Genomic DNA, 12,911 nt, shown 5'->3' on the forward strand with positions numbered 1-12,911 from the left:
TGAATTGAAATATGTTTTTTTTATTAAGCAGACATTTTGTGTGTGGGATCCTCTGCTCCAGAATAGTGAGCGCAGCTCTGGAGGTCATGAAATGAAATATGGTTTTACTAAGCAGAAATGATACGTCTGTGATCCTCTGCTCCAGAATAGTGAGTGCAGCTCTGGAGGTCGTATAAAATAAAACTGAATGCACATTTACTAAGCAGAAGTGATGAGCTTGTGATCGTCCCTCCATAAATGGTTCCGAGAATGGAGCCCCAAAGTCTTATCTTCCGCCCCCTCCCCCCAGATGTTAAAATTCAAAGTTTCCAAACTGTGTGGTGTGACTGTTGGGTTTGGGCTGCGGCTTGTACCCGATCCTGTCATGTATGGTCTGAGTCCTTGAATCAGCGCTGAGGGGGGCAGAGGCGGCGTCCTCCGCCTCGCTGGATGACAGGTCCACCTCCTCCCGCTGCTTCTTCCGGCTCTGCAGAAAGAAGACGACACTAGATGAGTAAAAGATCAGACCGAACAGCTGAGGGGTTGTTACAGTTGTATCCAGTCCAGATCATAACAGCAGCAACAATCTCTCCTCTCCTGATAGTTTTGTTACAATGTATCAGTCACAGATGATGGTCTAGACTGGATACTACTATCACTTTAACACCTGGCTACTACACTTTCTTTCTGCCAATATCCCTATTGACACCCGCCACTCGGCCGCCTCTAAACTCCTATCACTCTCTTCCTCCTTCGGCCTCTCACAGTGGTCTTCAGCTCCCACCCACAGAGATGGTCACACTCTGGATCTGATCTTTACCCGCCTCTGCTCCCTATCTAACCTTTCTCATGAGCCTCTCCCCCTATCCGACCACAACCTACTCACCTTCTCCTCACTGGTCTCTTCTGCTGCTCCCCCGGTCCACACACTAACACACCCCCGCAGGAACCTTAAACATCTCGACTTTCACTTGCTTTCTGACCCTCTTCTCCCACTCTCTACCATCTGTTCCCTCCAAGACCCAGATGCTGCCACCACCCTGTATAACACCACAATAAGTACAGCTCTGGACACTGTTGCCCCCCTCACACACAACAAAACCCGAAAAATCAACAGACAACCCTGGCACACCAACCTGACCAAAAAACTCAGGCAAGCTTCCAGGGCTGCTGAGCGGCGATGGAAGAAATCCCATTCTAAAGATCATTTCACTGCATACAAGCAATTCCCCCTCATATTCAAGTCCTCACTTGCTGATGCAAAACAGGCGACTTCTCATCTCTCATATCTTCCCTGTCCCACAGCCCTAAACAACTTCTCCGTCCCCCAGCGCCCCCAACCTCTCCTCTCATCTGAGGACTTTGCCAAATATTTCAAACAAAAGATGGTCAACATCAGAGAAAGCTTCACTACACAGTCCCCACAGACCCTCCACACAACTGCTCGGTCCTCTTCTCCCAAAACCCGCTTCTCCACCATTAGGCCTCTTTCACACGGGCGTTGCGGAAAAATGTGCGGGTGCGTTGCGGGAACACCCGCGATTTTTCCGCGCGAGTGCAAAACATTGTAATGCGTTTTGCACTCGCGTGAGAAAAATCGCGCGTGTTTGGTACCCAAACCCGAACTTCTTCACAGAAGTTCGGGCTTGGGATCGGTGTTCTGTAAATAGTATTATTTTCCCTTATAACATGGTTATAAGGGAAAATAATAGCATTCTGAATACAGAATGCTTAGTAAAACAGGGCTGGAGGGGTTAAAAAAAAAAAAAAAAAGTCATTTAACTCACCTTTATCCACTTGCTCGCGTAGCCGGCATCTCCGTCTGACTCTTTTACTGTATAGGACCTGTGGAGAGCATTAACTATAGTTTAAGGACCTGGGATGATGTCACTATGGTCATCACATGTTACGTCACATGATCTTTTACCATGGTGAATCACCATGGTAAAAGATCATGTGACGTACCATGTGATGACCAGAGTGACGTCATCCCAGGTCCTTAAACTATAGTTAATGCTCTCCACAGGTCCTATACAGTAAAAGAGTCAGACGGAGATGCCGGCTACGCGAGCAAGTGGATAAAGGTGAGTTAAATGACTTTTTATTTTTTTTTAACCCCTCCAGCCCTGTTTTACTAAGCATTCTGTATTCAGAATGCTATTATTTTCCCTTATAACCATGTTATAAGGGAAAATAATAAGGTTCGGGTCTCCATCCCGATCGTCTCCTAGCAACCGTGCGTGAAAATCGCACCGCATCCGCACTTGCTTGCGGATGCTTGCGATTTTCACGCAACCCCATTCATTTCTATGGGGCCTGCGTTACGTGAAAAACGCACAAAGAGGAGCATGCTGCGATTTTCACGCAACGCAAAAGTGATGCGTGAAAATCACCGCTCGTGTGCACAGCCCCATAGAAATGAATGGGTCAGTATTCAGTGCGGGTGCAATGCGTTCACCTCCCGCATCGCATCCGCGCGGAATACTCGCTCGTGTGAAAGGGGCCTTACAGAAGAAGAACTCTCCACTCTACTCTCCAGATCACATCTGACCACCTGTGCACTTGACCCAATCCCACCTCATCCCTAACCTCACCACAGTGTTTATCCGAGCCCTAACTCATCTCTCCAACCTATCACTAACCTCTGGTGTCTTACCCTCTGGTTTTAAACATGCCTCCATTACACCCATCCTCAAAAAGCCTTCACTTGACCCATCTTCTTTATCCAGTTATCGCCCCATATCACTTCTTCCATTTACCTCAAAGCTACTTGAACAACATGTCCATTCTGAACTGTCCTCTCACCTCTCCTCCTGCTCCCTCTTTGACCGCCTACAATCTGGCTTCCAACCCCACCACTCGACTGAGACTGCCCTCACCAAAGTCACCAATGACCTACTGACAGCCAAAACCAAGAAACAATACTCTGTCCTCCTTCTCCTTGACCTGTCCTCTGCCTTCTCCATTACTCTGTCCTCCTTCTCCTTGACCTGTCCTCTGCCTTCTCCATTACTCTGTCCTCCTTCTCCTTGACCTGTCCTCTGTCCTCCTTCTCCTTGACCTGTCCTCTGCCTTCTCCATTACTCTGTCCTCCTTCTCCTTGACCTGTCCTCTGCCTTCTCCATTACTCTGTCCTCCTTCTCCTTGACCTGTCCTCTGCCTTCGACACTGTCGACCACTCCCTTCTGTTACAAACTCTCTCATCTTTTGGCATCACTGACCTGGCCCTCTCCTGGATCACATCATACCTCACAGACCGGACATTTAGCGTCTCCCACTCTCACACCACCTCCTCGTCTCATTCCCTCTCTGTTGGTGTCCCGCAAGGCTCTGTCCTAGGACCCCTGCTCTTCTCTATCTACACTTTTGGCCTGGGACATCTCATAGAGTCCCATGGCTTTCAGTATCACTCTATGCTGATGACACACAAATCTACCTCTCTGGTCCAGACATCACCACCTTACTATCCAGAATCCCACAATGTCTATCTTCTATATCATCCTTCTCCTCTCGCTTTCTAAAACTTAACATGGATAAAACAGAATTCATCATCACACTCTCCCTGGTCAACCAAGTCCGCTGCCTTGGAGTGACCTTGGATTCTGCCCTCTCCTTTCCGATCGCACATCCAAGCCCTTTCCACCACCTGCCGTCTCCAACTCAAAAACATCTCCCGCATCCGCGCTTTCCTCAACTTTGAATCTGTGAAAATGCTTGTACATGCCCTCATCATCTCCCGCCTAGACTACTGCAACATTCTCCTCTGTGGCCTTCCATCTAGCACTCTCGCACCCCTCCAATCTATCCTCAACTCTGCTGCCCGACTAATCCACCTCTCACCCTGTTACTCCTCTGCCTCTCCCCTCTGCCAATCCCTTCACTGACTCCCCATTGCCCAGCGAATTCACTTCAAAGTACTAACAAAAACATACAAGGCCGTCCATAACCTGTCCCCTCCCTACATCTCGGAGCTACTTTCCCGATACACCCCACACGCACTCTCCGATCCTCACAAGACCTCCTTCTCTCCTCTCCTCTTATCGCCTCTTCCCACAATCGCCTCCAAGATTTCTCCCATGCATCCCCCATACTCTGGAACTTGCTGCCCCAACATATCAGACTCTCACCGACAGTGGAATCCTTCAAAAGAAACCTGAAAACCACCTCTTCAGACAAGCCTACAACCAGTGACCCTGCTGCCTCTATACCGCCACGACCAGCTTCACCCGCACCTACTGTGTCCTTCTCGCATACCAGGTAGATTGTAAGCCCTCACGGGCAGGGCCCTCTCTCCTTCTGTACCAGTCTGTAACTCGTCTTGTTTATGATTAGTGCAGTTGTCTGTATCATGTATCTGCACCGCTTATCATATGTACAGCGCTATGGAATGAATGGCGCTTTAATAATAATAATGGACTCTCAGAGGTGCTAAGTATTAGGTAGCTAGTGCTGTGAGGCCCCTAGAGGTTTTCACTCACTGACAGGAAGCAGATATCTTGCAGCTAGTAAGGATTTAATACATAAAGTCTATTAGAAAGCGGGAGAATTTTGCATTGTTTCAGGGAATGTGTTATAGAATGAAGCGGTTTTCTAATGCAGAATTGCAGTGACATTATCCCACCACAGGGTGTCACTGTAGAGCAGATGTTCTGTTCAGGCCAAGGACAGAAGAGGATGGGGGGAGGAGTGGTTGGTGCTTTTCTCACCTCTAGGTCCTTCCGGATGCCCTCAAACTCCTCGATGTCGTCCAGTTTCAGCTCCAGGCGGGTGGGCTTCCTGCGCAGCATCTTATAAACTGCAGAGAAGGAAGAGCGGTTACCGTAGAATAGTTGTGAAACTACCACTCCCATCAGATTTTGGCAATTGAGAGCAGAGCTCATTGTGGTAAACGCTAATTACTGTCCCGGCTATTTCATATCATGTGTGATACTGTCTGCTGAGCTGTGTATCTAATCCTATCCTGTGTGATACTGTCTGCTGAGCTGTGTATCTAATCCTATCCTGTGTGATACTGTCTGCTGAGCTGTGTATCTAATCCTCTCCTGTGTGATACTGTCTGCTGAGCTGTGTATCTAATCCTATCCTGTGTGATACTGTCTGCTGAGCTGTGTATCTAATCCTATCCTGTGTGATACTGTCTGCTGAGCTGTGTATCTAATCCTATCCTGTGTGATACTGTCTGCTGAGCTGTGTATCTAATCCTATCATGTGTGATACTGTCTGCTGAGCTGTGTATCTAATCCTGTCCTGTGTGATACCGTCTGCTGAGCTGTGTATCTAATCCTATCCTGTGTGATACTGTCTGCTGAGCTGTGTATCTAATCCTATCCTGTGTGATACTGTCTGCTGAACTGTGTGTCTAATTAGAGATGAGCAAATTTTTAAAAAATTAGATTCGGCCGCTTCGCCAAATTTTTTGGAACAATTTGCTTTGATACGAATTTTTGCGGCGAATCGCGTTAAAAAACAGCTATTTCCTGGCTGCAGAGAGCCTGTATAGCGGTGTAGAACACTGTGCCTGTATAGTGGTGTAGAACACTGTGCCTGTATAGTGGTGTAGAACACTGTGCCTGTATAGTGGTGTAGAACACTGTGCCTTGCAGTAACACACATAGGGAGTCTGCTGCGGTAGTGAAACAATACTGTGAGTCAGTATGACATGCAGATGACAGGCGTCGCTCTTAGAATCACTGCACACTTCTATTTGGGCAGTCACGGGGCCAAAACTGACCAAATAACTCCAGTGTGAACTCAGCCTTACAGGTTGATGTTAGCGTCAAGAAGAAGCGCACTCCTTTTACACCGTCGTCAGCTGATTCCACATAGATGTCTACAGAACCTGTTCTATTAAACGCTTATACAAGTAGAGCCCCCGACAGAGTGGAGAGGGGGTCAGCAGTAAGTCTGTGTTGACGTCACGGATTATTTTGCCCTTCCTCTGATCCGTCACAACAATAACTAGGGATCGACCGATATTGATTTTTTAGGGCCGATACCGATAATTTGTGAACTTTCAGGCCGATAGCCGATAATTTATACCGATATTCTGGGTATTTTTATTTTTGAGGGAAAAAAAAATTTCCTACACAAATCTGCTGAAAATTAATGTTTATTGTTAACGTGTATTATTATTTTATTTTTTTTGTAAATCTTTTTCATTTATACTTAATATTTTTGTGTTTTTTTTTTTTTTTACTAACTTTTAGCCCCCTTAGGGTGAATAGGATCTGACACAGTCCCTGCTGCTCTGTGCTTTGTGCACACAGCAGCATGGAGCTTACCATGGCAGCCAGGGCTTCAATAGCGTCCTGGCTGCCATGGTAACCGATCGGAGCCCCAGGCTTACACTGCTGGGGCTCCGATCGGAGGAGGAGGAGGGGAGAGGGGATCCTGTGGCCACTGCCACCAATGATTAATACTGGGGGGGGGGGGGGCGCACTGCGCCACCAATGTTTTTACTATTGGGATGGGGGTGGGGGGCGCACTGCGCCACCAATGATTAATACTAGGGGGCTTGGGGGGTGGGGGGCGCACTGCGCCACCAATGATTAATACTAGGCGGCTTGAGGGGGGGGGGAGGGGGCACTGCGCCACCAATGAAGATACCTCTCTTTCACATACAGGAGGCGGGAGCTGGCTGCAGAGTCACATAGCCGGCTCCCGACCTCTATGAACGGCAGCTGCGATCCGCGGCACCTGAGGAGTTAACTACCGCAGATCGCAGCTATCGCTCATAGAGGTCGGGAGCCGGCTATGTGATTCTGCAGCTCCCGCCTCCTGTATATGAATTAATGAAAGACTCATCTTCATTGGTGGCGCAGCGGCCACAGCCCCTCCCCTCCTGTCTCCTCTCCTGCTATTGGCGGCAGCGGCAGCAGCATCACAGGGGGAGGAGACACTGCTTCCTTCTCCCCTGTGCTGCGGAGGGAACACAGAACGAGCTGTCAGCAGCGCGTTCTGTGTTCCCCATACGTTATCGGTATATCGGCAAAATAGATGCCGATACCGATAATGTTCAAAATCCTCAATATCGGCCGATAATATCGGTAAAACCGATAATCGGTCGATCCCTAACAATAACCCACAAAAAACGGATCCTGACTGTTGAGCATCCGCCTTCACTCGGTCAGCATTTGGTCAGTAATCCATCAGTATTGCTAAGGCCAAAAAAAACAGGAGTGGATCCAAAACAGAGATGACACATGAATGGACTATTTGCATGTCTTCTGTGTTTGGGACCATGCAGGCCTCACAGCCGCTACACAGACAGGATCCGCTGTGTGTCTCATTTTTCCTGCCTTCTGACAGATCAGAAGAAGGGTCAAATAAATGATGATGTCAGCCAGGCCAAAAGGCAAAATAGCGGCCCAGTTATGAAGTGGGGAGGGTGGAAGCAGCATGAGAAGTCCACAGAGTGGCCCAATGACAGGGTCTGGAGGTGGCGATAGTAACAGCATCAGGAGACCACAAAGTGACCCGGTAACAGAGTGGGGCAGTGGGTGGCAATACCAGTACCCGCTAACGAAGGTGGGTGAAATAAGGAACGGATGGCAAGAAGAAACCGGTCTCTTTTGTCAAAGTGTTGGTGTGGCACCATGGATGGTCTAGTCTGATGCATCAGGCATTGGTGGGTGGAAATCCTGGCTGATCCTGACAAAGGTCGGTCTCTCCACATTTTGGGTGGACAGGCGAGTTCTCCTTGGGGTAACTATGGCCCCCGCCGCACTAAACACCCGCTCTGATGCCACACTACAGGCCGGGCAGGGCAGCTTTTCCAGGGCAAACTCTGCTAGTTGCAGCCACAAATCCAGTTTGGCTGCCCAGTAGTCCAGCGGGTCTTCAATGTGGGGTGGCAGGGTGCTGTCCCAGTATGCCACCACCTGCTGGTTCAGGTCCTGCTCCAGGTCTAGCTGCTGCTACTGGTGAGTAGTTTCTTCACTAGGCGGGCGAAGAAAGCTGCTCATCAGCGACTCTAGACTCAAGTTGCTGCTGATGGAGCTGGAACTGCTCCTACCCCCCACCCTGCCACAGCAGCCATGGCAGAGGAACGTGAGCGCAGAGGGCCCCCCCCAGGTCTGACCTGCGAGAGGATGGACAATGGCGCAGATAGGCAGCGGCCAACTGACTACATAGTACTTCAGTTTGTCCTCTCTCTCAGCGGGTGTAAAAAGCCCCCCATTTTGGACTGGTAGCGAGGGTCCAACAAGGTGGAGAGCCAGAAGTCATCCCTCAGCTGTCACTACACAAGCAAGTGATCATGCATCGGGCCATTTGGGCAAGTGACTCGGAGGGACTCCCTGCCTCCATCTCCACTGCATACTGCCACTGCGTGTCTGGGTCCTCTGCCTCGTCTTCCTCATCGCCCTGTTGCTCCTCTCCTGTCACCTCTGTAGAAAGACCACCCATTTGGCTACACATTGCTTGTGATCCAATGTCCTCCTCCAGTTCAGCCCCCACAGGGCTTACGTGGCCGTGAGATCTAGGTGCTACGTCTTCAGTCCACTGACCAGCCAGATTTACCAGCATCTGTTCCAGGACATAAAGCAGTGGAATGACGTTGTTCATCCCGTACTCCTGGCGACTGACAAATAACGTGGCCTCCTCAAAGGGCCTGAGCAAACGGCAGGTGTCACGCATGAGCTGCCACTGGCTGACATCGAAGTTACACAGGGGAGTACCTCTGTCCGCCTGTATCATCAAGAAATCGTTTATGGCCTTTCTCTGTTCGTATAGTCGGTCCAACAAATGGAGGGTTGAATTCCAACGGGTGGAAACGTCGCATATCAGCCTATGTTGGGGGATGCCGTTCTGCCGCTACAGTTCAAGGAGGGTGTGCTTTGCGGTGTACGGGTGGCTGAAGTGCATGCAAAGTTTCCTGGCCATTTTTAGGATGTCTTGCAGATGGGTGGAAGACTTCAGGAACCGCTTGACAACCAGATTGAACACGTGTCCCATGCAGGGCGCACGGCTCAGCCCTCCTTGACGCAGTGCCGACACCATGTTCTTCCCATTGTTGCTCACCATGGTTCCGATGAATAGTGGAGCTGAGCCCACAGCATATAATACTTCTCTGGCTGAGGGAGCAGAAAAGGACAGAGGCAGGTTGAGGACAGGTGAGGGCACAGGGCCTGCTCCCGGGCCATGCCAACTAAGGGTTGTGTCTGACGAACCCACCGACTCTTGGCTGGGGGTGTCTGATGTCACTTGGGACGAAGTGGATGACAGAGTCAACCATTCAAGAACCGCTGGTCAAGACACGATCGCTAGATGACACCGGGAGCTCAGGCCCCTCGCTGCGACCCCTTACTCTGCTGCGACCTGCACCAGAAACATTCATTCCTCTGCCCCTCCCCTGTGCAGGGCCGGGCACTTCTCTGTCTGACATCCTGTATATACGCTTTCACCAGAAATAACTGCAGCAGTGACCTGAGAATATATTGTTCTTTTTGTACTGAATAAGATACTAAAGGCTCCAACATAACAAATCGCTGGAAGGACAGAGCTGTATAAGGGCTGCTCAGATCCCCAAATAGTCTTTCCCTGCACTTGTCTTTCCTAGCACTGTCCCTAGCGCCTTCTGACGTCTCTCCCTGCACTAAGACGCTGTGAAATGATTCCTCCCCATCCTTTCCCTGCACTTACAAATCGTTTTTTCCGTTTTTTTTTCATAATGAGGTTTTTCCAATTGCTGTCCCTAGCGCCTCACGTCTATCCCTGCACTCAGAACGCTGGAAAATGTCTGACTGATGGCCGCCGTATTTATAGGGCTGTGACATCACAGGGCTGGCTGCTGATTGGCTGCATGCATGGCATTATGGGTCAGCCCGCCTTCCCAGAGTTCCTTGCCCCATGTCCTCACACGTGTAGCCGCCATTTTAGGAAAATTGCATTCGTTGCGAATCAAATTTTTCCTGAAATTCGGATCAAATTCCACTTCGTCAGCTTCGATTCGCTCATCTCTATATCTAATCCTATCCTGTGTGATACTGTCTGCTGAGCTGTGTATCTAATCCTATCCTGTGTGATACTGTCTGCTGAGCTGTGTATCTAATCCTATCCTGTGTGATACTGTCAGCTGAGCTGTGTATCTAATCCTATCCTGTGTGATACTGTCTGCTGAGCTGTGTATCTAATCCTATCCTATGTGATACTGTCTGCTGAGCTGTGTATCTAATCCTCTCCTGTGTGATACTGTCTGCTGAGCTGTGTATCTAATCCTCTCCTGTGTGATACTGTCTGCTGAGCTATGTATCTAATCCTGTGTGATACTGTCTGCTGAGCTCTGTATCTAATCCTATCCTGTGTGATACTGTCTGCTGAGCTGTGTATCTAATCCTATCCTGTGTGATACTGTCTGCTGAGCTGTGTATCTAATCCTATCCTGTGTGATACTGTCTGCTGAGCTGTGTATCTAATCCTATCCTGTGTGATACTGTCTGCTGAGCTGTGTATCTAATCCTGTGTGATACTGTCTGCTGAGCTGTGTATCTAATCCTATCCTGTGTGATACTGTCTGCTGAGCTGTGTATCTAATCCTATCCTGTGTGATACTGTCTGCTGAGCTGTGTATCTAATCCTATCCTGTGTGATACTGCCTTCTGAGCTGTGTATCTAATCCTCTCCTGTGTGATACTGTCTGCTGAGCTGTGTATCTAATCCTATCCTGTGTGATACTGTCTGCTGAGCTGTGTATCTAATCCTATCCTGTGTGATACTGTCAGCTGAGCTGTGTATCTAATCCTATCCTGTGTGATACTGTCTGCTGAGCTGTGTATCTAATCCTGTCCTGTGTGATACTGTCTGCTGAGCTGTGTATCTAATCCTATCCTATGTGATACTGTCTGCTGAGCTGTTTATCTAATCCTATCCTGTGTGATACTGTCTGCTGAGCTGTGTATCTAATCCTCTCCTGTGTGATACTGTCTGCTGAGCTGTGTATCTAATCCTATCCTGTGTGATACTGTCAGCTGAGCTGTGTATCTAATCCTATCCTGTGTGATACTGTCTGCTGAGCTGTGTATCTAATCCTATCCTATGTGATACTGACTGCTGAGCTGTGTATCTAATCCTATCCTGTGTGATACTGTCTGCTGAGCTGTGTATCTAATCCTGTCCTGTGTGATACTGTCTGCTGAGCTGTGTATCTAATCCTATCCTATGTGATACTGTCTGCTGAGCTGTGTATCTAATCCTATCCTGTGTGATACGGTCTGCTGAGCTGTTTATCTAATCCTATCCTGTGTGATACTGTCTGCTGAGCTGTGTATCTAATCCTATCCTGTGTGATACTGTCTGCTGAGCTGTGTATCTAATCCTATCCTGTGTGGTACTGTCTGCTGAGCTGTGTATCTAATCCTATCCTGTGTGATACGGTCTGCTGAGCTGTGTATCTAATCCTCTCCTGTGTGATACTGTCTGCTGAGCTGTGTATCTAATCCTCTCCTGTGTGATACTGTCTGCTGAGCTATGTATCTAATCCTGTGTGATACTGTCTGCTGAGCTGTGTATCTAATCCTATCCTGTGTGATATTGTCTGCTGAGCTGTGTATCTAATCCTATCCTGTGTGATACTGTCTGCTGAGCTGTGTATCTAATCCTATCCTGTGTGATACTGTCTGCTGAGCTGTGTATCTAATCCTATCCTGTGTGATACAGTCTGCTGAGCTGTGTATCTAATCCTCTCCTGTGTGATACTGTCTGCTGAGCTGTGTATCTAATCCTCTCCTGTGTGATACTGTCTGCTGAGCTGTGTATCTAATCCTATCCTGTGTGATACTGCCTGCTGACCCCAGTGTATCTAATCCTATCCTGTGTGATACTGTGGGCTGACCCCAGTGTATCTAAGCCTATCATAGCTGATACTATCTGCTAAGCTCAGTGTATCTAAGTGTAAGAAGCTCTAGGAGGAGGACGTATCTAAGCCATGGCTTCACATACAAACCCCAGACCAGCCCTGGGCACAGCGCCCTCTTCCGGTCTCCCCCGCCGGACCGGGGCCCCTCTACATTACCTCTCCCGCACTCCTGGCAGCCCCGCGCTCAGCAGTCGCGCTACTTCCGCCCTTTCCTCTGACTTCCGGTTAAATCGTCACTTCCGCACAGCTGACCCGGAGGCAATTGCTGTAACGTGTAGCGGCCGCTTGAAAGCACAGAACAGGTAATTTCCGTGATTTCTCCGGGTTCCTGTCTCGGCTCTCCCGGGACCCCGCGTGTTATGTGACGGGTATTAAGTCTGGGGTCGCAGGAGCCTCAGTTACCCCCCAGATATTAGTTCTCCATCACTGAGGCGTCTTCTTCCAGTTATATCTCTTACTGGGAGAGCTGGGTGAGCACCGACCTGGCTGCCATTACAGGTTGTCACCTGGTTGTCCCAGACTCCTGACAGATAATCCTGCTTTCTATTATATTCTACACCAAAGAGTGCAGAGGCCACGACCGCGGGGGCGTCACTGGCTGCGGAGCCCCTCCAGAGCCCAGACAGGTGGTAAAATAATAACTAAGCTCAAGACGTCCCCAGAAGTAGCAGGAGACTCCGAAAACTAATACAGACCCCAGACCGGGACCCCAAAACTAATTCAGACCCCGGACCGGGACCCCAAAACTAATTCAGACCCCGGACCGGGACCCCAAAACTAATACAGACCCCTGACCGGGACCCCAAAACTAATACAGACCCCCTGACCGGGACCCCAAAACTAATACAGACCCCCTGACCGGGACCCCAAAACTAATACAGACCCCGGACCGGGCCCCCCAAAACTAATACAGACCCCGGACCGGGCCCCCCAAAACTAATACAGACCCCGGACCGGGCCCCCCAAAACTAATACAGACCCCGGACCGGGCCCCCCAAAACTAATACAGACCCCGGACCGGGCCCCCCAAAACTAATACAGACCCCGGACCGGGCCCCCCAAAACTAATACAGACCCC

General features: G+C 49.4%; 2 protein-coding genes across 3 annotated transcripts in view; one reads left to right on the top strand and one right to left on the bottom strand.

The window, feature by feature from the left end:
* CDC26 (cell division cycle 26) lies at window positions 1-12,057 on the bottom strand. The gene is made up of 3 exons (XM_040405238.1): window positions 11,990-12,057; window positions 4,686-4,774; window positions 1-466 (listed from the first exon to the last, which is right to left on the bottom strand). Exons 2-3 carry the CDS (start codon window positions 4,764-4,766, stop codon window positions 293-295), a joined length of 255 nt encoding a protein of 84 aa, XP_040261172.1. The 5' UTR covers window positions 4,767-4,774; window positions 11,990-12,057; the 3' UTR covers window positions 1-292.
* Window positions 12,058-12,911, top strand: part of PRPF4 (pre-mRNA processing factor 4) — a 16,285-nt gene continuing 15,431 nt past the window's right edge. For both annotated transcript variants that reach the window (XM_040405240.1, XM_040405239.1), the window contains exon 1: window positions 12,058-12,135. The gene's annotated coding sequence lies outside the window, so the exon portion shown is untranslated. The remainder of the gene's footprint in view (window positions 12,136-12,911) is intronic.

Source organism: Bufo bufo, chromosome 8, assembly GCF_905171765.1.
Source record: "Bufo bufo chromosome 8, aBufBuf1.1, whole genome shotgun sequence".
Classification (NCBI taxonomy): Eukaryota; Metazoa; Chordata; class Amphibia; order Anura; family Bufonidae; genus Bufo; species Bufo bufo.